This window comes from Schistocerca cancellata, chromosome 7 (genome assembly GCF_023864275.1).
Source record: "Schistocerca cancellata isolate TAMUIC-IGC-003103 chromosome 7, iqSchCanc2.1, whole genome shotgun sequence".
NCBI lineage: Eukaryota > Metazoa > Arthropoda > Insecta > Orthoptera > Acrididae > Schistocerca > Schistocerca cancellata.
In genome coordinates this window covers 503,694,263-503,720,759 of record NC_064632.1, presented here as the reverse complement: position 1 = coordinate 503,720,759, position 26,497 = coordinate 503,694,263, and the positions used below count along the sequence as shown (strand labels likewise).

General features: G+C 44.1%; 1 protein-coding gene across 3 annotated transcripts in view; it reads right to left on the bottom strand.

Annotated features, from left to right (window-relative positions):
- LOC126092348 (iron-sulfur cluster assembly scaffold protein IscU) overlaps positions 1 to 26,497 on the bottom strand; it is a 169,722-nt gene that overhangs the window by 129,317 nt on the left and 13,908 nt on the right. For all 3 annotated transcript variants that reach the window (XR_007521323.1, XM_049907888.1, XM_049907887.1), the window contains exon 3: positions 26,321 to 26,399. Coding sequence is in view for 2 of the 3 variants with exons in the window: in XM_049907888.1 (XP_049763845.1) it covers positions 26,321 to 26,399 (79 nt within the window). In the remaining variant the exon portion in view is untranslated. The remainder of the gene's footprint in view (positions 1 to 26,320; positions 26,400 to 26,497) is intronic.

Sequence of the window (26,497 nt, the reverse complement as noted above, 5' to 3'; positions counted from 1 at the left end):
TATCCCACCACAACGACACAAGCCTCTTACAGACATCCCCACGAACGTCAGATGACGGGACACAATGGGAGGCTGGCCGAGGCAGGAGGACTGCAGCCTTGGCTGCAGCATCCGCAGCCTCATTCCCAGGCACTCCTACATGTCCGGGAACCCACAGAAAGCTGACGGAACCACCATTATCAGCGAAAGAATGGAGTGACTGCTGTATCCGTTGAATCAAGGGATGGACTGGATAGGGAGCTCCAAGGCTCTGAAGAGCACTGAGTGAGTCAGAGCAGAGTACATATGATGAATGGCGGTGGCGGCGGGCATACTGAATGGCCTGATGGAGAGCAAAAAGCTCGGCCGTAAAGCTGGAACATTGGTCGAGGAGCCGGTATTTAAAGGTGGCGGCCCCAACGACAAAGGCACAGCCGACACCATCGTCAGTTTTGGAGCCATCGGTGTAAATAAAGGCGTGACCGGCAAGTCGAGCACGAAGTTCGACAAACCGTGAGCAATACACTGCAGCCGGAGTACCCTCCTTCGGGAGTGAGCTGAGGTCGAGATAAATATGAACCGGAGCCTGGAGCCAAGGTGGTGTCGGGCTCTCACCCTCTCTGAAGGTGGTAGGGAGGGCAAAATCCAATTGTCGAAGCAGGTGACGGAAGCGGACTCCGGGGGGCAGCAGGGCAGACACATACAACCCGTACTGACGGTCGAGAGAATCGGCGAAGAAGGACTTGTAAGAGGGGTGGTCGGGCATAGACGACAGCCGGCAGGCATACCGACACAGCAGTACGTCGCGCCGGTAGGTCAATGGTAACTCGGCAGCTTCAGCATAAAGACTCTCGACAGGACTAGTGTAGAAGGCTCCGGTCGCAAGACGTATCCCCCGATGGTGGATGGAGTTGAGCCGGCGTAAGAGGGACGGCCGAGCGGACGAGTAGACGAAGCTCCCATAATCCAGCTTCGATCGGGCTATGGACCGATACAAGCGAAGCAGGACAGTGCGATCCGCTCCCCAAGATGAACCACTAAGAACTCTGAGGACATTAAGGGAACGTGTACAACGGGCCGCCAAATAAGAGACATGTGGAGACCAACACAGTTTCCTGTCCAACATGAGCCCTAGAAACTTAGTTGTGTCCACGAATGGGAGAACAACGGGACCGAGATGTAAGGATGGCGGAAGGAACGCTTTATATTGCCAAAAGTTGATACAAACCGTCTTTTCTTCAGAGAACCGGAAGCCATTCGCCACGCTCCATGAGTAGAGGCTGTCTAGACAACGCTGAAGGCAGCGCTCCAGGAGGCATGTTCTCTGGGCACTGCAGTAGATCGCGAAGTCATCGACAAAGAGAGAGCCTGAGACATGAGGTGGAATGCAATCCATAATTGGATTGATCGCGATGGCAAAAAGGGCTACGCTCAAGACAGAGCCCTGAGGCACTCCGTTCTCCTGGAGGAAGACGTCTGACAATACGGAACCCACACGTACCCTAAACTTTCGATCCGTTAAAAAGGAATCAATAAAAAGGGGCAGGCGACCGCGTAGGCCCCACCTGTGTATAGTGCGGAGGATACCTCCTCTCCAACAGGTATCATAAGCCTTCTCCAAGTCGAAGAACACGGCTACCGTTTGGCGCCTTCGCAAAAAGTTGTTCATGATGAATGTCGACAAGGTCACAAGGTGGTCAACAGCGGAGCGGCGGCGACGAAAGCCGCATTGGACATTAGTAAGTAGCCGTCGAGATTCAAGAATCCAGACTAACCGAGCATTAACCATGCGCTCCATCACCTTACAGACACAGCTTGTAAGAGAAATGGGGCGGTAACTAGAAGGAAGGTGTCTATCCTTCCCGGGTTTGGGGAACAACAACGGCGTCACGCCAACGCATGGGGACTTGACCTTCGGTCCAGACGCGATTGTAGGTACGAAGAAGGAAGCTTTTGCCCGCCGGAGAAAGGTGTGCCAGCATCTGAACGTGAATGGCATCTGGCCCCGGAGCAGAGGACCGGGACAGTGCAAGCTCACATTCGAGTTCCCGCATAGTAAAGGGGGCATTATAAGTTTCCAGATTCAGCGAGTGGAAGGAAGGTCGCCGAGCCTCTTCTGCCTCTTTCCTGGGAAGGAAGGCAGGATGGTAATGGGCGGAGCTTGAAACCTCCGCGAAAAAGTGGCCAAAGGCGTTGGAGACAGCCACAGGATCAACAAGGACCGCATTACCTGAGGTCAGGCCAGGTACCGAGGAGTGGGCCTTAATGCCCGACAGCCGGCGCAAGCTACCCCAAACGACGGAAGAGGGAGTAAAACTGTTAAAGGAGCTGGTGAAAGAGGCCCAACAAGCTTTTTTGCTATCTTTGATGACTCTACGGCATTGCGCTCGGAGTCGTTTGTATTCAATACAATTCGCCAACGTATGATGGCGGCGAAAGGTGCGTAAAGCACGTCGTCGAGCACGGATAGCGTCCCTACAAGCCTCGTTCCACCAGGGGACGGAAACGCGACGTGAAGAAGAAGAAGTACGAGGAATGGAACGTTCGGCAGCATTGATGATAACAGCCGTGAGGTATTCGACCTGACTGTCACAACTGGGAAAATCGTGGTCCGGAAAGGTCGCCAGGGATGAGTAAAGTCCCCAGTCAGCTTTCAGTATGTTCCAGCTGGAAGGACGTGGGGATGGAGTGTGGTGCAGGAGACGAACGACACAGGGGAAGTGGTCGCTCGAATAGGTGTCAGAAAGGACATACCACTCGAACCGACGGGCAAGAGTGGTAGAACAGATCGAGAGGTCCAAGTGGGAGTAGGTATGAGAGGAAAGTCGGGGCGCCGGTATTGAGGCAGACAAGATTGAGATGGTTGAAGACATCTGCCAAGAGTGAGCCTCTGACAGGATGCAGGAGAGCCCCAAAGGGGATGATGGGCATTGAAGTCGCCAAACAATAAAAACGGCGGGGGAAGCTGAACGATCAGGTGCATCATGTCAGCCCGACTAACAGCAGACGATGGGGGAGTGTAGATGGTACAAACTGAAAAAGTAAAAGCAGAAAGAGTAATGCGGACAGCTATTGCTTGGAGTGGGGTGGTCAATGGGATGGGATGGTAATAGACATCGTCCCGAACGAGCAACATGACCCCACCATGAGCTGGGATACCGTCCACAGGGGTGAGGTCATACCGCTCCGAGGTATAGTGGGTAAAGGCAATACGGTCAGTCGGGCGCAACTTGGTTTCCTGGAGTCCAAGGACGAGCGGACAGTGCAGGCAGAGGAGCAGTTGTAATTCCTCCCGATGAGATCGAATACCTCTTATGTGCCAATGAAACAACGCCATCGCTAGTCAAAAAGTTGGGGGAACGAGACGGGGGAAGAGAGGGTCACCTCGACGGCCGCGGAGGGCCAGGTTGCGAGGGAACAACGCTACAACCGACGGGAGGCGGATCCGGGTCCATCGACTCGTCGCCAGCTGCGGCCGCTGTCCCTGGTTGTGTAGGAGGGGCAGCATCATTTGCCAACGAAAGGCCAGCTGAGCGCCTGGCAGCAGAGCGTCCCGGCGAAACTGAGGACGGCCGGGAGCAGCGACTCACGGATGGAGCGTCAGACGAAACGCGCCGGGGTGGAGAGGGGGATTGAGACTTCTTCTTGGAGGCCTTCTTGGAAGGCCGAGGAGGCACAGGGATGGTGAGCTGGACCCGAAGAAGGTCCTCACGCGCGGGGTCCGTTTTGGAACGCCGGACCTCGGAAGCTGGGGTCCGGAACGTTTCCCCGATGGACGCCTGAGAAGAGGATCGCTTCTCAGGTGGCGTGGGGGTAGGAGGAGGAGGAAGGGTGGCCCCTGGGGCAGAGGGGGTGGGGGCTATGGGGGAGGAGGATTTTGAAGGGAGGGATTTGGGAGGCGGAGGCAGAGCCCCCTGATGGCCGGAGGAGGCGGAGGGGGGACAGGATAGGGGTGAGGATACTGCGGAAGGAGTGGACACAACTGAAGCAAACGAAGTGGTCAATGGCACGGGATGGAGGCGGTCATACTTCTTCCTGGCCTCAGAATAAGAGAGCCGATCCAAAGTTTTGATTTCTTGTATCTTCTTCTCCTTCTGATATGCGGGGCAGTCTGAGGATCTAGGCGAGTGGACGCCAGGACAATTAACGCACCGAGGTGGTGGGGTGCATGTATGTTCCTCACGAAGAGGACGTCCACAATCGCCACAAAGGGACTCAGCCTCACACCGTGACGACATGTGCCCAAAGTGCAAACACCTAAAACAGCGCATAGGAGGCGGGACATAGGGTCGCACGTCACACCGGTAGCACATCACCTTTACCTTCTCCGGGAGAACGTCCCCCTCGAAGGCGAGGATAAAGGCCCCGGTGTCGATGCGACGGTCTTTGGGGCCGCGCTGGACTCGCCGGACGAAATGCACGCCTCGGCGCTCCAGGTTGGCCCTGAGCTCCTCATCAGATTGTAGCAGGAGGTCACGATGAAAAATAACCCCCTGCGTCCTATTTAGTGCCAGATGTGGGACAATGGAGACTGGGATGTCCCCTAGGCGGTCGCATGCCTGGAGCGCCGCCGACTGTGTGGCGGAGGTGGTCTTGATAAGAACAGACCCTGAACGCATCTTGCTGAGAGCCTCGATTTCCCCGAAGATGTCCTCAATGTGCTGAACAAAGAACATGGGCTTGGAGGTGGCGAATGTCCCCCCATCGGTTCGAGAACAGACCAAATAGCGGGGGAAGTACTTCGTCCCAAGCCGGCGGGCCTGTCCCTCCTCCCATGGAGTGGCCAAGGGGGAAAGGGCAGGAGAACCAGAACTAGAAACGGTACCTTTTCTTTTGAAAGACTCGGCCGCAGAGCGACCTAATACGTGGTGACGTTTCATCTGCGAAACGTCCGCCCCGATACCACCCACTCCGACCAGGGGCTCTCCCACGGGTGCCACCCAGCCGCAGCAAGGGCCACCTGGCAGGATGACCATTGCCGGGAGTCCTGATGCCCCAAGGAGACGGGCATCTACTCCTTGGCCAACGTGGGGAGGGTGCAGCTCAGGTATCGGCATACGATCCCTGTGTTGTCAGGGGGCTAAAACCTAGAGGGTACATGACGACCCCACCACAACGGGCTGGCTACCGTGCTGGATTTCTGGTGCCATGGAAAGTCCATCATGATCGCTGGTGCAGATGGAGATGCACTATGGGCGTAACTCTGACAACCCATCATCAGGCGTTTAGGCCCAATTTGAGGAATAGTGGGTATGGTTACAACGCCGGTGCAATGCTGAGTGCCAAGGTCTTAGTGCACTTAGGACCAGTGGTACACCACGTAAGGTGTCCTTCCCCAAAAGGCTCGTACTTCTGTAGAATTTTGAAAAATGGAGGTCAAACCCCAAGGGGGACCATCACATGGAAGGCCGAAACGGTTGAAACTCCTTTTAGTCGCCTCGTACGACAGGCAGGAATACCTCGGGCCTATTCTTACCCCAGACCCGCAGGGGGGGATTTGCAGAGTAGCCATGTAGATGTAGATACTCGAGATGGAGTATGCATACTCAGGAGAGACACTGTACCCAACTCTTTCTCCAGTTTTTAATTAAAAACCACACCTTCATTCTGAGTCATTTGAATGTAGCTAACTAAGTCGTAATGGGATGGCATTTATGACACTGTCACACTCTTCCCCATTCTATAATGGCCTTAACTATTTCACTGAACTATCAGGGTGCAGGTTTCTGCATGGGAGGCCTGTTGAAAAAGGTATTGTTGCATCTGTGGCACACATAATTGCGGAAGTCACTTCCTGCACCATCTCATCCAAATCTAATAATGAATAGGAAAATAGGAATAGGTGTAAGCTACTATGAATAGCACACTGAATGCATTATAATAACCAAGACAGACATGAAGCCAATACCCACCTGAATAGTGCAAGTTCATATGGCAACTACATCTGTAGACAAAGAGACTGAAAAAATATATGATTAGATAAAAGAAATTATTCAGGAAGTTAGGGGAGAGGAAAACTTAACTGTGATGGGAGATTTGAATATGGTAGTAGGAAGAGGAAGAGCAGGAAAGTATGGGCTGAGCAAAGGAATGAAAGAGGAAGCCACTTGTAGAATTTTGCTCAAAGCACAATTTAATAAACTGGTCTACAAACCATGAAAGAAGGTTGTATACATGGGAGACACTGGTCAGTTTCAGACTGATTATATAATGGTAAGAGAAAGATTTTGGAACCAGATTGTAAACAAAGACTTTTCAGGAGCAGATGTGGACTCTGACCATACTTTATTGGTTATAAACTGTAGATTAAAACCAAAAATTGCGTAGGGTAAGAAATTACAGAGGTGGAACATAGGTGAGTTGAGTCAGAGGTTGTTGAGAGTTGCAAAGGGAGCATAAGGCAATAACTGACAGAAATAAGGAAAGGGATATTGTAGAAGATGACTGGGTAGCTTTGAGAGATGAAATAAAGAGGGACAAGTAGGTAAAAAAAAGAAGAAAAAAGCCTAATAGAAATTCCAGGATATTACAGTAGATACTGAATTTAACTTGAAAGGAGAAAATGTAAAAATGCAGCAAATGAAGCAGGTGATAGGGAATACAAATGTCTAAAAATCAGACTGACAGGAAGTGCAAAATGGCAAAGTAGGAGTAGCTGGAAAACAAATGTAAGACTATAGAAGCATGTGCACTAGGGGAAGATAGATACCACCTACAGAATATTAAAGAAGCCTTTGGAGGAAGGATAAGCATCTATATATATCTCAAAAGGAAAACAAGTACCAAGCAAAGAAGAGAAAGCTGAAAGGCAGAAAATGAATGAAATATATAGGGGCTATACAAAGGAATCAACTTCAAGGCAATATTATATGAAATGATTTAAAATAGTAGTTTTTTGTATTTTTTGATACACATGAGTCAACATACATGGGATCTCTCAATATACTCTCCAGTGACTTCAACATACATGTGCCACCTTCCTGATAACTTCATTATTGCATAACAGAATCATTTGGGGGTCCTATGCACCCTATCATGGACAGTTGCCTGCAGTTCTTTGTTGTTGCTGACCTTCTTACCTAGCAGTGTATCCTTCATATTATCAGATAATGCACAACAACGAACCCCAATGAACTTGCAGTCATTCTGAACGAGAACTCCTTTAAACCACTTTCCCACATCACCTTGGCGGAATCCTGCATCTAAGCCATGTAAGGGTGTTGCAGTACATCCTGCTGTTGACAGTTGTTCCTTGTACAAGTCAGCGCATTGCTATTATGCAACATACGTCCCAAAGACAGAGATCATGTGCTTGCAGCAAATTGAGCAGCACAAAATATCTTGGGCCAGGAACTACCAGGATGTTTACACTGGGTGGATGACTATTATCAGGTGTCTGGTAATGTCAGCAGGCCTCAGTTTTTCCAAAAAAAATCTACATCTGCATTCTTCATTTCTGATAGTCACTGACATACTCCAACTCTGTTCTCCTTCTGGGCCTGTGTCAAGTCCCCAATGTGTGCCCATTTTTTTCATATCCAAATAGTCACGAATAATGGAGTGCAGGGCTGCAGCACCAGCATCTGTTTTCCATTCCAGTTCATCAAAGGTTAAGCATGTATCAGCCATAATTAACTCCGATAACTTCAATGTTCCCTGAAGACCAAATGTCTAGGGCCAATCAGTACTCGCATTCAAGCATGTAGATTCCTTTCTGCTAGAGAATCCAGCAATCCAGATGTTTTTACCCCACTATTTGCGAGCGGAACAGGAGAGGAAAATGACTAGTAGTGGTATCGGGTACCCTCTGCCACATTCCCCTGATGGCTTGCGGAGTACATATGTAGATATAGTTGTGAATAGTCTTATGTGCAGGAAATTGTTGTCCACACACCACAACTGAATGTTTATGTACACCTTTTGTTTTAACTCCTACCTTCCACAAAAACAATGTTATCCATCTTTGTCCTTGATAGCCACCTTCCATCTTACCCATAGCTTTTGATGCTTAACAACAACAAACAAGCACTGTCCTATCACTAGACACAATGTTCAACAACATGCATGGAGTACTAGAATCAGTTCACTGTGCTGTAAGAGGACAAGCCAGTATTTTGACAAGTATTTGTAAAACAAGCCAATTGTAAATCATTTCCAAATGCCCCTCATAGAAAGGGAAGAGAAAGTAGATGAAGATGAGATGAGAGAGATGATACTACGAGGGCATCTGAAAGAGCACATCCCTGGAATAGATGACATTCCTGCAGACTACTGATAGTCTTGGGAGAGACAGCCATGGCAAAACTATTCCACCTAGTATGTAAGATGTGTGCGACAAGCAAATACCCTCAAACTTCAACAAGAGAGTAGCAATTTCAATTACAAAGAAAGTAAATCTGAATCAGCTTAATAAGTCATGGTTGCAAAACACAGACATGAATTATTTACAAAAGAATGGAAATTTAGCAGAAGTCAAATTTTGACAGCATCAGTTTGCATTCTTGAGAAATGTATGAATGCAAGATAATACTGACACTATCACTTATCTCAGAAGACAGTTTAAGAACAGGAAAACCTACGTTTATAGCATTTGTAGACTTACAGAAAGCTTTTGACAATGTTGGCTGGAATAACCTCTGAAATTCTGACAGTTGGGGTGGGGGTAAAATACTGGGAGCAAAAGGCTACTTACAACTCGTTCAGAAATCAGACAGCCATTATACGAGTTGAGGGGCATGAAAAGGGAGCAGTGGTTGAGAAGGGAGTGAGACAGAGTTGGAGCCTATCCCAGATGTTATTCAATCTGTACAATGAGCAAGCAGTAAAGGAAACAAAAGAGAAATTCGGGGCAGGCATTAAAATTCAAGGACAACAAATAAAAACTTTGCAGTTTAACAATGACATTGCAGTTCTGTCAGAGACAGCAAAGGACTTGTAAGAGCAGTTGAACAGAAAGGACAGTGTCTTGAAAGGAGGAAATACACTAAAGAGCCAAATAAACTGATACACGTGCCTAATATTGTGTAGGGCCCCCACGAGCAGGCAGGAGTGCCACAACATGACATGGCATGGACTCGACTAATGGTGAAGTTGTGCTGCAGGGAATTGACACCATCAATCTTGCTGGGCTGTCCATAAATCCTTACGAGTAAAAGAGGGTGGAGGTATCTTCTGAACAGCATGTTGCAAGGTATCCTAGATTATCAATAATGTTCATGTCTGGACAGCGAAAGTGTTTTAATTCAGAAGAGTGTTCCTTGAGCCACTCTGTAGTAATTCTGGACGTTTGGAGTGTCGCAATGCCCTGTTGGAATTTCACAAGTCTGTTGGAATGCACAATGGACATGAATGGATGCAAATGATCAAACAGGATGCTTAAGTAAGTGCCACCTGTCAAGAGTTGTATCTAGACATACCAGGGGTTCCATATCACTTCAACTACATATGACCCACACCATTAAAGAGCCTCCATCAGCTTGAACAGTCCCCTGCTGACATGCAGGGTCCACAGATTCATGAGTGTGTGTGTGTGTACCTGTACACATTTATCCGCTCGATACAATTTGAAGCGAGACTCATCTGACCAGGCAACCCGTTTCCAGTTATCAACAGTCCCATGTTGTGTTGACAGGCTCAGGCGAGGTGTACAGCTTTGTGTCATGCAGTCATCAGGTGTGCACAATTGGGCCTTCGGCTCCGAAAGCCCATATCGATGATGTTTCATTAAATGGTTCGCACACAAAGTCAGCAGTGAAATCTGCAACAATTTGCAGAAGGGTTGAACTTCTGTCACGTTGAACAATTCTCTTCAGTCACTGTTGGTTCAGTTATTGCAGGATCTTTTACAAGCCACAGTGATGTCTGATATTTTATGTTTTATCAGATTCCCGATATTCACGGTACACTTGTGAAAGGGTCGTAAGGGAAAATCTCCACTTCATCAGCATCTCCGAGATAATGTGTCCCATCACTCGTGCACTGTCTAAAACATCATGTTCAAACTCCTTAAATCTTGAGAACCTGCTGTTTTAGCAGCAGCCTATCTAACAACTGTGCCAGATACTTGGCTTATATAGGTGTTGCCAACTGCAGCATCATATTCTGCCCGTTTACATATCTCTGTATTTGAATATGCATGCCTATACCAGTTTCTTTGATGCTTCAGTGTAAGATGAACATTAACAAAAGCACAACAAGGGCAAAGGAAAGTAGTCAAATTATATCTGGTGAGGCTGAAGGAATTATAGGAAGTGGAACACTAAAAGCAGTAAATGATCTGTGCTACTTGGTAGTAAAGTAAATAGAATAGCAATGGCAAGAAAAGAATTTCTGAAGAAGAGAAACTTGTTAACAAGGAATATAAATTTAAATGTCTGGAAGTCTTTTCTGAAGGTGTCTGTCCAGAATGTAGCTTTGTATCGAAGTGAAACATGGACTTATATCTACACAGAAGTAAGCAGTCCAACAGCCACCAGTTCCTATGCCAATGCATGAGTCTGCATGGAGTCAACTATCTGATGTTGCCAATCAGTATCCTCTAGCTGGTGGGCCACCCGTGGGCCTACTTCAGTCACTGTCAGCCTCCTAGCCTTGTGGTCTACAGTTCGAACCTTGTGCCATGCAGCCGTTCAGCCATCATTACCTGTGTGCTCTCAAATTCCATTCTGTCTGTCTTCTCTTGCATGGACAGAGCAGCCTTCTCCATGCTAAGACTACAGCACAATTGCATGTATCCGGCACACCCTGCCTTGAGTCACATGGCTGCCTTTAGCCTGCCATCACGGACTACTACCTGCTCCACTGCTACAGGCAACATCTTTAGATGTCACTGTTATCACCAGTTCATCTGGCCAGTGAAGCCAGTGGCCAGAGAAAAGCTGCTCTCTGACTGCAGAACCTTGCCAACCATGCACAGCTTACACTTTGGGAGCATTTACTTCTCCGATCATGTTGTAGGTTGCTGAGCAATAAGTGAATATTCTGACATTGCTATTTTCATGACAGAACATCAGACAACAACTAGACCTCTACTCAGTGCTTCACCATTACTCCGCCCGTGATGGTGAACTACCTGCTTCCTGACTTATGACAGCACAGCCCCACCACCAGAGGTCAACCACCGGCTTCTATAATTTTGTATTCTTGGATCTTTTCTTTTCTGAGCATGGAGCAGAATGATTAACATGGGCACTGTGGGCCTTGACAATTAACAAACATTGGAGGTCAGTTCTCGTGCAAAGCCCTCCACAATTTTCACAGCTAAGATAAATGATGCAGCAGGAACACAGGTGATCAAAGAACAGGCACCAAAAAGTCTCAAAGGTGGACCATGGAAAAAGTGCCTGTATCTATCCCATCACCTTTCAGACCTTTCTGATTTGGTGGATGAAATGAACTCTTCATCCTGCTAGGTTGTTCATCCATTGGTGTTGCTCAAGATGGGAACACAATACAGTTAGAAGTTCCTGGATTACAGGATTTTTCTCTACTGAGACAGCAGAGTCGTTATGGCTATCGTTTTGACTTAATCTGATTCTTTTCCTCTGTGGAATGTCCATCCTGATGCCACTTACTTCAATCAAGGACTCTCCTCACTGGCATCATCTGGCCACAGCAAAGGTCATCTGGCATGATGGTCATTGCCTGGAACCCTGGTAAGCCAGGAAGACTTAACACTTACTCCTTGGCATGCATGAGGAGTTAACAGCGCTGGCATCAGAAGTGCCACCCCTATGTTTTCAATGGACTCTGTCAAGAGGCCAGATGATGTTCCCCCCCATGACAGACTGGCTACTGTGCTGGCTTTTAAGCATATTTGTATAACTACTTAGTTACTGGGCACAGAGGATCTTCTACATGGTAGGTAAGTCAGCACTGCAAGTCCTTCCACAGCCAGTGTACACTAAAGAAAAAAATTAGAAAAATGGAAGTCAAACCATAAAGGGGACAAAAAATTACTTTAGCCAAAATGTTTGATGAAAAGTAATGCAGAAAGATGTAAATAAAAGTGCTCTTTATAAGAGAAGGGCAGCAGGGACTCTCCCTCCCTCTTGCTGTGTTCATACTAATTGTCAGCAACTGCTTGTAACATACCTGGATTGTTTCTATATCTGTGTGTATGTTCTCAATTGTTGTTAGCTTGTACGTGGAAGAAGAAAATAATAATAATAATAATAATAATAATAATAATAATAATAATAATAATAATAATTTGGCTCATCATGGCAATGCTATTGTTTGTGTCTTACAGTATTAAAATTGGAGATGAGTGTAGTGCTCACTACTTCTATTTGGTTGTTCCTTCAGTTCTTGTGTCCATGGAGGCAGTACTCTTACAGTGCCTATCATTAACTTGTCAGCTGTATGGGCTTTGCAGACTCCCACACTGCCAAAGTATCTGCTGCCATTTCCCCCTTACAATGATGCAGTCTAAGATTAGCAGGCTTATGGGAAGCAGCTTTGGCAACACTTCGTCGCTTTTGGTGTCACTGACAAAAAAAAAAAAAAAAAAAAAAAAAAAAAAAAAAAAAAAAAAAAAAAAAAAAAAAAAAAAAAAACATGTCTAAGGCTTTGTTCCTTTCTTGGATTTCTCCCTAGATTTATCAGTTTTTGTGTTAGTTTTCCAAATCCAGGAATCAATATCTCCTTTGTTCAACAAAATATATTAAGTTGTTGTCAAACATACGTATGTCATTGCAGTGCATAAAGAGTGATCAGTATCATAAACAGCCCTACCAGTCCTTCACGGCTTGGGTGGCCGAACTCCAAGTCCTCAGTTGCAAACAACAGTTTTAACCATGGCTCTGCATGACTCCTATGCTGATTCTATGGTCCATCATGCCATCATTCAGTTGGGTCCTGACAAGGAGGTGTATCAACATGCACTACAGTACAAGAATCCATGTTTGCTCTTGTTCAATCTTTTGAGGCATATTGTGCTGCTGGTGAACAGCTGAGGCTTCATGCAACATCACTGCAGTGGTTCCTGTTCCTGGTCCTTGGGCACTGGTCAGTTCTGTTCTTGGGGGATGGGAGGGGATGGGGAGGGAGGAGAATGATGTGGCAGCCATATAAACACAGCCTCAATGTTGCACTGGACAGTGACGTGCCAAGCAACCACAGCAATGACAGCACTCTACGCTTCCATCTTGCCCCCATTATTTCGTCTAACATGAGAGGGCCGTGCACCCCAGAGCACTGGGGAGTTTGCTACAACTGTGTATCATTCCCAGTCCCCACCTGCAGATATGGACGTTAATTGTGCATCTCCAATACTTACAAATGATAATGAACTGTTACTGATATGTGAATGATGGACAAAGTGCTCAGACAAGGGTGCAGACATGACTTTAATGAACTCACAAACTTATGTGGATTTGGGATCTCTGGCGTTGTCCCTAGTTACTCACCAGCTGGTGAGTTACAACAACCAGCATATCCAATTCTGTGGTAACTTAGTTCCCACAATGTATAACTCTGTGATTTGTTCCTTGACTTTTTTGGTAGTGAATGGTGCTCACATCCATGAATTGTTTGGTCTGTTGCTTTCAATGCTTTTGGTTTCTCCATTTCAGATAACATGCATCTCATTTCAGACTTGGTCCCTTATCGACAGTTAGATTCTCGCGTCTCTCCTCAGATAGGCTGTGTTCTGCCACTAATTTTGCAGCGCACATTACCATGAAACCTATGGTACGGTCGCGTTTTTTTTTTTTTTTTATTTTTCATGCATGCCCTACTCCAGTGGCTCAAGTGAAATCAGCATGGGACAAGATAACATCATTGAGAGTCATACAGCCTATTACATCAAGTGGCTAACTGGCAAGGGGCTAGTTTTTCTCCAAAACTAATTCATCTGAAGCCTATTTACAGGCTCTACTGGATGATGACAAGAATGGCTCCTTGTGATTCACACACCCTTTGGGTTGTACCAATATCAGCACCTCCCGTTCAGTGTGGCTAGTGCCCCAACAATTTTTCAGAATTCTTGGGAACAGCTGACAATGTCTGTTCTGGGTTGCATCAAATATCTCTTGATACAATTATGATGGGTGCCTCCACAGAAGAGCATTTACAGAACTTTCACACCTTGTTGATGTAAATGGATAGATAAAAACTATACACTCAAAAAGGTTTAACTATTACAAGCTTTCGGAGCAAGTGACTCCTCCTCCTGGCAGAAGTGTTGAAAGGGGAGTAAAGAGTGGTTAAGGTAAAGGACTGGAAAGGTTTAGGAAAAGGGATATAGTTCAGGAAAGTCACCCAGACCCCGGGGTCAGGGGAGACTTACTGGACGGGAGAAGGAAAGAGACTATTGGGGACTGCACTGGATGTAAACTTGAGAGCTTAAAGGTGAAAGAAAAGGGCAATATGCAAAACAGAGATTACTGCTAAAACATCGTCCATGAGTTATTGAGAATGAAAAGCCAAGTGCATTATATGTAATGAAGGTGGTGGGGGGAAAGGGGGGGGGGGGGAGTCCTCTCTTGCCATGATGAATCTCATCACACATTACGTCCATTCTTTTCGAAAACAAGCTTTTGCACTATCAAGATTAAAGTCCCACATTCTGTTTCTTGAAACCTGCTTGTCCTTTGGTGTTACTTCCAAAGCCCTATCACTGGAAACCCTGTTTCTGGATGTAATCCTACTCTACACCAGGCTCTTTTACAGTTTCAAATACAGAAATCTCTTGCACCTACCCGACTAATCTGTGACCTATATGCCTCATCTGCCAGTTTCCACTCCTCCAGACTTCTCTCCTCCAAAATGTTGCAATTACCTGGCCTTCATGTTTCTTTGGATGGTATCATCTGCCAAGCCAACTTTAGACTGCAACAACATGCTAGACTTCACCTCAAAAAGCTATCCCATCTTCTCCTAAACTACCTTAACAGTGATGTTTCCCTTCCTGTCCCTCTGCAACTCCCGAAACAGCCTCACCATTAACCACCACTTTTCTCCTACAAACCGAGGTTGGCTAACCTCCTTAACATCCCACAGCCTTCATCAATGCCTCCTAACCAGTAATAGCTCAATCACAAGAACCAGTCACAACAGTACAGTGTTCTCAACCTCTCATCTAAAGCACTCTCCGCTCCTGAATTATTTGTCTTATCCAAGGGTCTCACTTTCAGCCCTAAACCAGCATTTAATCATGCTGATTTGGTACAGGACCTACTTTCCTTTAAACAAATGTCAACTGCAAATATCACTTTGCAACCCAGTCCCAAAACCTTTCCAACAGCAAATCTGACATTAAATCCTGTCTGTAACAGTTCTGACCATGATCCCAATTTGGTCCACCACCACTACCTCAGAATCATCCCTTAAAAACCTTCCAAGAATTCCTCACATCCAGCACTGCTTTACAACCCTTCCTCAGGTCTCAGCAACATGACCCTAACCTGTCCTCTCCAGAACTGCAGGCTATATGTTCTCTACAAGCTGATTACTCCATGTACTTGCCCGACAGGAGTATGTTTGTGAATGTTTATGCCAGGTGTGACACATCTACATACAACATCTGCCATCAAGATCCCATCCCTGTGATTCAAACTGACCTGCAGTGCCACCTAAAAACTTAAGGCCCCTCACAAGGACTTACACCTCAATCCACAGAACTTCTTACCTCACCCAAACCACACACCCCCACCTTTTACCTTCTTCCTAAGATCCACAAACACCATCATCCTGGCTGTCCCATAGCTGCTGGCTTCAAATCCCCCACCAAATTTATATCTGCCTTAGTTGATCAACACCTGCAACCCATAGTATAAAAACTCCCCTCTTACATCAAAGACACCAACCATTTTCTAGATCGTCTGAAATCCTTGCCTGTCCCCCTCCCACCACACACATTGCTTGTCACCAATGATGCCACCTCCCTCTATACCAACATCCCCCATGTATATGGTCGGTCTGCTGCTGAACATTTCCTCAGTCAGCACCCACCTAATTCCAAACCTATGACATCCTTCTTGCTGACCTTAATCAACTTTATACTTATCAACAATTACTTCACCTTTAAGGGGCAGACATACAGACGGATCACGGGTATGGTCACGGGAACCAGGATGGCTCCTTCCTATGTCAGCCTTTTCATGGGTCACTTGGAGGGGGCTTTCCTGGGAACCGTAAGGCTTCAGCCCCTGGTTTGGTTTAGATCCAATGATGACACATTTGTCACATGGAATCATGGTGAGGCTGACCAGTTAAAATTACGGAATCTCTAAATACCTTCTCCCAATTAAATTTGGCATGGTCCTATTCTGAATCCCAAGCCACTTTCCTTGATATTGATCTCTTCCGTCCATATTAAACCGACTAACAAACAACAGCACTTACATTTTGACAGTTGACTTCCTTTCCATGTCGAACATTCCCTCCCATACAGCCTTGACATTCAAAGCAAATGTATTTGTTCAGATGTAGACTCTTTACAGCAATACACCACCAGTCTCACCTTGGCCTTCACTGGAAGTAATTACCCCAACAGCCTAATTCAAAAGCAGATTTCCAGGGTCATCACCTCCAATCCTGGTACAGCTGATCCCTCCAAAAAAAAAAAAAAAAAAGAAAAGAAAACTTCGGAGCACACCACAGGTCATTCAGTATTATCCTGGTCTGGGATGTACTAACCAGCTACTTCAAGAAGGCCATGACTTCCTAATATCATGCACTGAAATGAGGTCCATTCTGTCTGAGATTTTGCTCGCCACACCTAGAATAGCTTTATGTCACCCTCCCAATCTCCACAATATCCTTGTCCGACACTATACTGCTTCTGCACCCATCTCTCTACCCTATGGCTCCTACCCCTATGACCATCCCTGCTGCAAGATTTGCCCTATACAACCTCCTATCACCACCTATTCCAACACTATAACTGGCAAAAGACAATATCCTGTTGCAGAGCATTCTCTACAACATGACAGCCATGACCTCGGTGCCTATTTCACCCCACACACCATATGGATTCTTCCCCCGGACACTAGTTTCTCAGAACTCCACATGTAGAAATTAGTGCTACATGTCCTTGGTTCTTGTCATCCACCTGGCCTTAATTTACATTAGTTTCTTCTGTCTTAGCATTTCTTCACACTAACTACTCCTTTCTTCACTGCATTTTAGTTTTCTACATACGTCATTTTCTCATCTATCTATTTTTCACTGTCCCCGCATCCACCTTTGTTACACACAATGCTATGCTCTTAGCTTTTACTCTTATTAACTCATGCACAATGTTTTAGTAGTAATCTCTGTCTTGCATATTACCCTGTCTTCCACCTTCAAGCTCTCAGGTTTACAGTCTTGTTAAACCTTTTGTGTGTGTGTGTGTGTGTGTGTGTGTGTGTGTGTGTGTGCGCGCGCGCGCGCTTGGCCAAGTCACACTTTTTTAGCCATTCATTGTGTACTTGGGGTTTGAGGCTTGAGGCTGAGGTTTCTCAGGATGATGTTAAGCCTTTAAGCCATCATGTCACAACAGTCACAGCTCTACAACACACTACAAATGTCCCAAGAACTCCAAACTTTAGGTAAAACTGTTTACTGACACAAATTTATTCCAGGTGCAATCACATTGGCCCATCATCTCCACGAGTTGTTCCACAAAAAGTTGCTTTCCAGTGGATGCCAGACTGCAAGCACATGTTCACACTTTTGAAATCTAAGTTACATTCTATTCTTTGTTTGACTACTTTCAACTCTCACCACGACCCGGTATTTGCTACAGACCCCTCTCAGTACAGACTCTGGGCCATTCTCACACATCAACATGAGGATGATTCTGAACATCCTATAGTATACATGTGAAACGCTCTATTCCGCTTAGCAGCACTACTTCCAAGTCGAAAAGGAAGTAGCTTGCTATCGTCTACACTCTCAAAAACTTTTCATGCGTTTCTGTATGGGTCTAAGTTCCACCTCATTACTGACCACAAACCCTTGGTTACACTGTTTAATCCTTCTGCTTCATTGCCAGACAAAGCAGCACATCACCTCCAGTGTTGGGCTTGTTTGTCTCGCTACAACTCTGATACACATTTTTAGCCTATTGCGCAACATGCTAAGACCGATGTGCTGTACCGGCTTCCAAAGGTGGTCAAGATCCTATTTTTCGACCGGGATGATTTTTTTTTTTTTTTTTTTTTTTTTTTTTACTTAGATGTTGAGGCGCAATGTATAATGGAAGGGTTCCCTATTACGGGGTCCCAGGTATCAGGTAATAGCTGATGATCCCATTTTGCAGTAAGTTGTTCACCTCGTTCAGCACGGTTGGCAGGACAGGCCTCCTGGCAGGAGTTCTGAACCTTTGAATAACTATTTTGCCCTCCATCACTGTCTTTTGGTATTTAATGGTGGTGGTCTCTTAGCTACGGATGGGCTGTTGCCTATCTCAGCCACCCTATGGTGTGATATGCTTCAGCTCCTGCATAAACATTGTACGACAATGTCAGCTGCGGCTATTATTCAGGCCCTCTCCAACATTTTCTCTATTGAAGGAATGCCCTCTACACTTGCGATGGTTAACGGTGTTTGTGTCTCAGACCTTCCACCATTGTTGCACCCATCATAGTAGTCGTCGCATGACAGATGCTCCTTTTCACCCACAATCTAATGGCGAGGCAGAACGTCTGGTCCGCCTGTTCAAGGTTCAAATGAAGTACGCTGCGAACTACTCCATGAAAGACACATTGACATGCTCCAACAGGTTTATGTTGGTGGGGAATCTGGGACCAGCTGAGATGCCCCAAGGTCTCCAGCCACACACACTCCTATGCTCTGCTCATCCCGCCCCACCAATGCCCATTATCGTAGCCCACATTGTGGTTTGTTCCTGGCTTTGCAGTCTGGGCTCGTGGGTTCAGCTGCTGACTGAAGTAGATTCTAGCCACGGTCCACAGCTGCCGAGGTCACTGCCTTTGTGTGGTGCACACCGGTTATGGGCTGGTGGCACACCATCACAATCAGCTGCAGTCTCACACCACCTGAGCACTGTGGGTCTGCAATCACTGCCTCCTCCCTTAGCACCTGTCCCACCTCCCAGTCCCTTTTGTTGGGGTGGACCCACCATCCCTGTGGATGCCTCTCCTCTGAGGCCCAGGCCCCCCAGCACCTGCTGCCAGGCCTTCCCCACAATATTTCACTGCCTCCGGTGATTCTGCAGCCTGCTGGGCCACACCATCTGGCCCTTCAACACTGGCATCCCTTGTGCCCCAACCGAGTGACCAATGTCTTTGCTATCAGAGCAGTTCCACTACATCGAGTAACAGGATAATGAGATGCTACCTGTACTCTTGTCACCGGTCATCTCTTGCGATTCTTCGCAGGAGAGAGGCCACTGTGCGTGTCCATGACTACACTACTTCTGCCCCTACTAACCGATTCTGGCCTGGAATCTCCTGCCAACATGACCTGTGACATCTGCCACAGAGGCCATAGATGTTTCAACAGTCACACTGACACCTGCATCGATAGAGTGCCCTTTCCTGGGGAAGGAGGGGTGGGGGTGCTATAACCCTGTACGTAATACTTTGAGACCAGGCCACTGACATGCTACACTTTGAATATTCCATCAACGGCACCTGCATGGACCGCCAGCATAATCTGTCTGTGGTGGCCCATTTGAATCGTGCACATGACACAGCATCCACCGTGCCATCTGCAGGAACCCTCCTTTTCGTAAGCAAGCACTCACCCTCAGCAACTGCTTGTATCAGCACCTGGATTGTTTCTATATTTCTGTCTATGTTTTTAATGTTGTTCACATGTATGTGGAAGAAGTATGAACTTAAAGTAATTGTGATCATGCTGCTGTTTGTGCCATAGTACGACAAACTGCAGAAATAGCCAGGTCAACATGAAGAATTGTGAAACTTCCTGACAGATTAAAACTGTGTGCCCGACCGAGACTCGAACTCGGGACCTTTGCCTTTCGCGGGCAAGTGCTCTACCAACTGAGCTACCGAAGCACGACTCACGCCCGGTACTCACAGCTTTACTTCTGCCAGTACCTCGTCTCCTACCTTCCAAACTTTACAGAAGCTCTCTCATTCTGGAAACATCCCCCAGGTTGTGGCTAAGCCATGTCTCCGCAATATCCTTTCTTTCAGGAGTGCTAGTTCTGCAAGGTTCGCAGGAGAGCTTCTGTAAAGTTTGGAAGGTAGGAGACGAGGTACTGGCAGAAGTAAAGCTGTGAGTACCGGGCGTGAGTCGTGCTTCGGTAGCTCAGTTGGTAGAGCACTTGCCCGCGAAAGGCAAAGGTCCTGAGTTCGAGTCTCGGTCGGGCACACAGTTTTAATCTGCCAGGAAGTTTCATATCAGCGCACACTCCACTGCAGAGTGAAAATCTCATTCATGAAGAATTGTCATGCTGAGTTCTATAGTAAAAGAAGTAAAGATAGTCAGAGATGGAGATTGAGCTTGGGGCCCACGCTCACCACATATGTACTCACAAAACAGTCTCGAGCCCCCTAATGGGGAAATTTTCAACCATCCTTTCCTTTTTTTCAAATTAACAACATACTCTGACTGTACACATTTTGTCACACTGTACTTCAGTTTGCTCTGGAAGACTTCCCACCTGTACTCGCTTTGTCATTTGGGAGTGATCATCAGGTGACCGTCTAACTTCCTGGGAGTGCCTTTGGTACAATTATTGAGTGCCATTTTCGTCCCAAAGTAAGCTAGGGAATCAGAAGTCAATTTAGATATAGACACATTAATGATATGAATATAATAGAGGGAAACATTCCACGTGGGAAAAACATATCTAAAAACAAAGATGATGTAACTTACCAAACGAAAGCGTTGGTATGTTGATAGACACACAAACAAACACAAACACACACACAAAATTCAAGCTTTCGCAACCCATGGTTGCTTCATCAGGAAAGAGGGAAGGAGAAGGAAAGATGAAAGGATGTTGGTTTTAAGGGAGAGGGTAAGGAGTCATTCCAATCCCGGGAGCAGAAAGACTTACCTTAGGGGGAAAAAACGACAGGTATACACTCGCACTATACCTGTCCTTTTTTCCCCCCTAAGGTAAGTCTTTCCGCTCCCGGGATTGGAATGACTCCTTACCCTCTCCCATAAAACCCGCATTCTTTCGTCTTTCCCTCTCCTTCCCTCTTTCCTGATGAAGCAACCGTGGGTTGTGAAAGCTTGAATTTTGTGTGCGAGTGTGCGAGTGTGTGTGTCTATCAACATACCAATGCTTTCGTTTGGTAAGTTGCATCATCTTTGTTTTTAGATATAGACACACATACATAAGCAAGCCTTAAGCAACCAGAGTGTGGCAAGTGCTTCAAATGCTGTCAGCTACTGATGGTTTTTCCAACCCCTCCACCAGCATATTTATAGATTGTTTTTCTTATGTTTGTACAATACTCCCTATCTCAGCAGCCTAGACCAAGTTTCTATGATGCTTGCCATATGGCATCACCAAGGGTGGCAAGAGTAGCTTATGAATAGAATAGAATAGAATATTTTTATTCGCCTTTCAGTATTTTTCATACAATTGGCTTTGTCAAAGTTTACAATGGCCTACAGTTAAGCACAATAAACACTTACATACACAGAATTATTTAGCTTATTTTAGAATTGAAAACATTTCTTTATCACTTATTAAAAGCTTATATTATAATGAGTATTTCCTAAGAATTCTTCAATTGTATAGACTTAACTGCATTTTAACCAATTTTGCAATACACTCTTGAATTTATTAAATGGGGCTGTACGAGCTGAGTATGGTAACTTATTACAAAATTTTATGCCCAAATGTTTATAGTTATTATGGACAACAGCTAGCCTCGAAAACGGAAAATCCAACAAGTGACTATTTCTGGTATTGTGTGTGTGTACATCACATCTCGTGCCGAATTTGTCTAGATTTTCTTTAGCATACATTAAACAGTTATATATGTACATGCTAGGTACTGTCATTACACTGAGATATTTAAAGTGGTTTCTGCAGGAATCTCTGGGTGCTAATCCTAGTATACATCTGATGGCCTTCTTTTACCATCTGAAAATACATTTAGCCCCTGAAGAATTACCCAGAGCAAACTTCCAAAATCCAGATGGGAATGGAAGAAAGCAAAATATGAGTGGAGTAACAGCTGTTTGCTCACACTGTTTCTCAATTTGTACAGTAAAAAAAGTACATGGGCTAGTTTGCTGCACAGGTTATTGGTGTGTTCTTCTCCAGGAGAGTTTTTGGTCTGTGTACAATCCAAGTAGTTTCACTGCTTTATTTTTACTTTTTGTAGCTTTTAGATTAAAAATTATTTCTTCTGTTTTTGTACTGTTTATGCACAGTTGATTGGCCTGACACCAGTGACTAGTCATTTGCATTATTTCTCTGTTGTTATCCAGCACAGTTTGTAAATTGTCACCTGAGGTTATTAGTGTTATATCATTACCGTACAGTATATTCTTACATGGTACATAACTCGAGAAATCGTTAATATAGACAACGAACAGGAAAGGCCCAAGAACCAAGCCTTGGTGTATTCCTCTTTGTATAGGGAATATTGCTGATCTCTGTTTATTTGCATATACTAGCTGCAACCTATTGCTTAAATAAGATTTGAATAAGGTGAGTGGTATATCTTCAATGCCATAGTATTCTAACTTTTTAATGATTATGTCATGAGACACTGAATCAAATGTTTTGCTTAAATCAATAAGTGTTCCACATATATGCAGCCTCTTTTCATATGCTTCATGTACAGTGTTCACCAAAGCTTCAATTGCTTTTACAGTTGATAGGTGAGACCTGAATCCAAATTGCTGTTCATTTAATAGTTTGTTGCTTTCAAAATAGCTGTATAGCTGCATATGCATGCAATTTTCTATTATTTTGGATATGATTGGTACTATTGATATGGGTCTGTAGTTGTTTTTATCACATTTTTTATACACAGGTAGTGTAACTGTGAGCTTAAGACATTCTGGAAAAATTCCTTCATCTAGTACTCTGTTTGACAGAGAGAGAAGAGGCATTTTGATTTCCTTTGCTATACGCTTTATGATGAAATTACCGAGTCCATAATAGTCTTCTGTTTTGGAAATGCTTAGTTTGTTTATCGATTTGCAAATGTCATTTAGGGTGATAGGGGTCCAAGTAAATTTCTCACTAGTCTGTTTTGTATGGATGAGTAGTGCTTCTGCATCTATGGTAGAATTATTGAGTGGAGTGGTAGTGGCAATATTTACAAAATAATCATTGAGTGTATCACAGGCTATATGGATGTTTTTTCTTTACTGATGTTATTAATTTCCTGTTTTGCGACATTCCAGGCTGCTTTACATTTATTTTTGGAATTCAAAATGTATTCATCGTTTGCATTGTACTTAGCCCCTTTTATTTATGATTTGTAAAGTTCTCTCATATTTATGTAATTTGTCTTGTCTTTATCACTTTCATTAGACTTATCCTTCAGAATTAGAAGTAGTATCCTAAGTTTGTTAAGTTTTGGAGTGTACCACTTGTTAGTAGGACATTGCTTATGTGTATTACTAGGATGTTGTCTTTTTGTTACAGTGGGCCAAGTCTTTTCTACAATGTGCTTAATTTCTGTGAGGAAAATAGTAAAGCATTTATCAATTGCCTTATTATTATTATTAATTTTATGAGACCAATCAATTTCCTGTAACTCATTAATCACGTTGTTTACACTGGATTCTCCTAGAAGTCTGTGTGTCATTTGTCTTTCTTTAGCGTTGTGTTTTGAATTTTCTATTCGAAGCCATAGTCCTGCAAGATCTGATATTCCTAATTCTATTACATCACATTCAAGAGTATCTTTATATACATTACTTTACTAATTATGTTATCAAGACATTCATTCTGTCTGGTGGGCTTTTCATTAAGACAATAACAGTTCAATGACTTCAAAGAATGAACCATATAGATAACATTTTTCTTCTTTGCCCTTATATCTATGTTAATATTACTTACAATTGTAATTGTATGTTGTTTACATTTGGACAACTGCAAAATTAACACACTAATTTTTTCTATAAATATTATTTCATCAGATCCTGGAATTCGATACACTGACACAATTACAATTTTTTGTCTATGTATTACCATACCGGCTACTTGCCATTTGTAGACTGATGTTCCCACAGAAGGAGACTAGTCTTTACATTTGTTTTATATGATGTACTGTAAGCAAGCTGTAACGTTAGAACTTACAGAATTCAGTTATTTCCACTTCAAGCTACTTCAGTTTGTTACTAACATATTGGTTGATTTCATTAGTCTAAGAGGATGTAGTGAACTTCACAATAAAACTGTTTTGCTTTGAGCAGTGACATCATTGGCATTACTTTTTTCAAATTATGACTGTAGTGACAAACTGATATGTAGTGTAGCCCAAGATCAGGTTAGGTTGGAAGGTGGTTTTGAACTGTCTAAGCCTACAAATTTTATATGATGGCACATTTCATAGTAATACTTAAATCACCACAGAAAACACTTATTTTTCCCAAAGTTGTCAAATATTTCGAGTATTTAGAAGGGTGGTTTGGAAAGTTCTCAGAATCATCACTAGAGGTCAGCACTAGCACAACGTGTTGTTCACGTGTTATTCATTGAATTATTGCCTGTAAATGCATGCCATGTCAGAGCTCTTGGAAGAGAGCTGTGGCGGTGGCGTGGCTCTGTTGTTGTTCCCACATAGTGATTTGTGAAGATGGAAAAATAAAATCTTGAGAGTCGATCAGTGATTAAGTACTTCGTAAAGAAAGGTATGAAAGCAAAGGACATTCATGCTGATTTCCAGAATACACTGGGGGACTCTGCTCCTTCATATTCAACTGTTTGCAAGTGGACAAATGAATTTAAATTTGATCGGAAGAGGTTAGATGATGATCTGCGCACTGGTCGGCCAAGATGTGTCACTACTCCAGAAATCATTGCAAAAGTGCACAAAATGGTCATGCAGGATCGCCGATTGAAAGTGCATGAAATTGCTCATGTTTGCCAGATGTCATCTCAAAGGTTATATCACATTTTAACGGAAGAATTAGAAATGAAAAATTATCTGCAAGATGGGAGCCACAACTCTTGATGCTGGATCAAAAATATGTGGCAAGTGCTTCAAATGCTGCCACAATCATGGAAAAATTACACACAAAGAGGTATAAATTATTGCCGCACCCCCCTAATTCACCCGATATGGTTCCATCAGACTTCCATCTCTTCCCAAAAGTGAAAATTTTTCTTTGTGGATGAAGATTCACTTTAAACGAAGAATTGATAGCCAGAGTTAACAAATATTTTGCAGGACTGAAGGAAACTCATTTTTGAGATGGGATCAAGGCACTGGAACATCGTTGGACCAAGTACATTAATCTACAAAGAGACTAAATTGAAAAATAATAATAAAAAAAAGTTTCAGTGATGTCAGTATTTTTTCCTATTTCATACTGAGAACTTTTCAAATCACCCTCGTAGTATGCTTGATTAATAACAGCAGTCCCACAACTTTAATTGTTGTTGTTGTTGTTGTTGTTGTTGTTGTTATTTGCAAATAAGCCCATTAGTACTCACAAAGTATTTGGACTCATAAAGTGTCAAATTATTGTTTCTAAATCTGCAAATGCTAGGTGATCTATAGATAATTTGCCTCTGCCTAAAGTGATTGGTTGGTCAGTTTTGACAACTGATTTTTGTTTTCACCATTCTTTTAACACTTTCTCAAGGACGCAGTTGAAAAGTAATTGAGGCAGTCCATCTGCTTCTCTTGCTTCCTATTTTATTTTGAAAGGACCTAAGAGTTCCCCCATAAATTTAATTTTGGACTCTGTGTCAGTCAGTGCCTGTTTTATGATTGATCTAGATCTTGTTCATTTAAGGTTTTGAAGAGCGACTCTCAGTAAACTGAGTCACAGATCTTTTTTCATTCAACAAACGTGCAGACTAAATTTTTACTACAAATTCTCCGATGTCTTAGGATTAGCTTTAGGTTCAAGATTTGCTCTTGACACTAGTAAGTGTCATTGTATGACACCAAATCAGTCACGTAGTGCTGCTAAATAATCACTCAATTGATAGCGTCACTTGTCAAAGCTGATGGGTTGTATGGTCATCTTCACTATGTTCAGCTGCATTTAAACAACTGAGAACTTTAGCAATAATGTTTTATCAAATATGTCATATCATAATGGCATGTGTTCTTTCCTTAAGGAATTGTCAATAGAGACCGCGATAAGGAAAGAGAATGAACCAGACATAAAATTCCCTTTATTTCCTAAACATGTATTGATATGAAAAGTTACACATCGAAGTAAATAAAAAAAATTAGTGTTAAAACACGAATTCACTTACTTGAACAATGTAGTTTAACAGGCGGAAGGCGTAATTCCTTGGCAATGTCTGTGTTCTTCAGCTTCAGAGCTTCATCCAACTGAAATAATAATTATCCATTTCAATCTGCAGCATTTCTGAATTAATATAATTCTTTTGCCATAATAGTAATCCAAATTTTAAAATTATAGACATGAA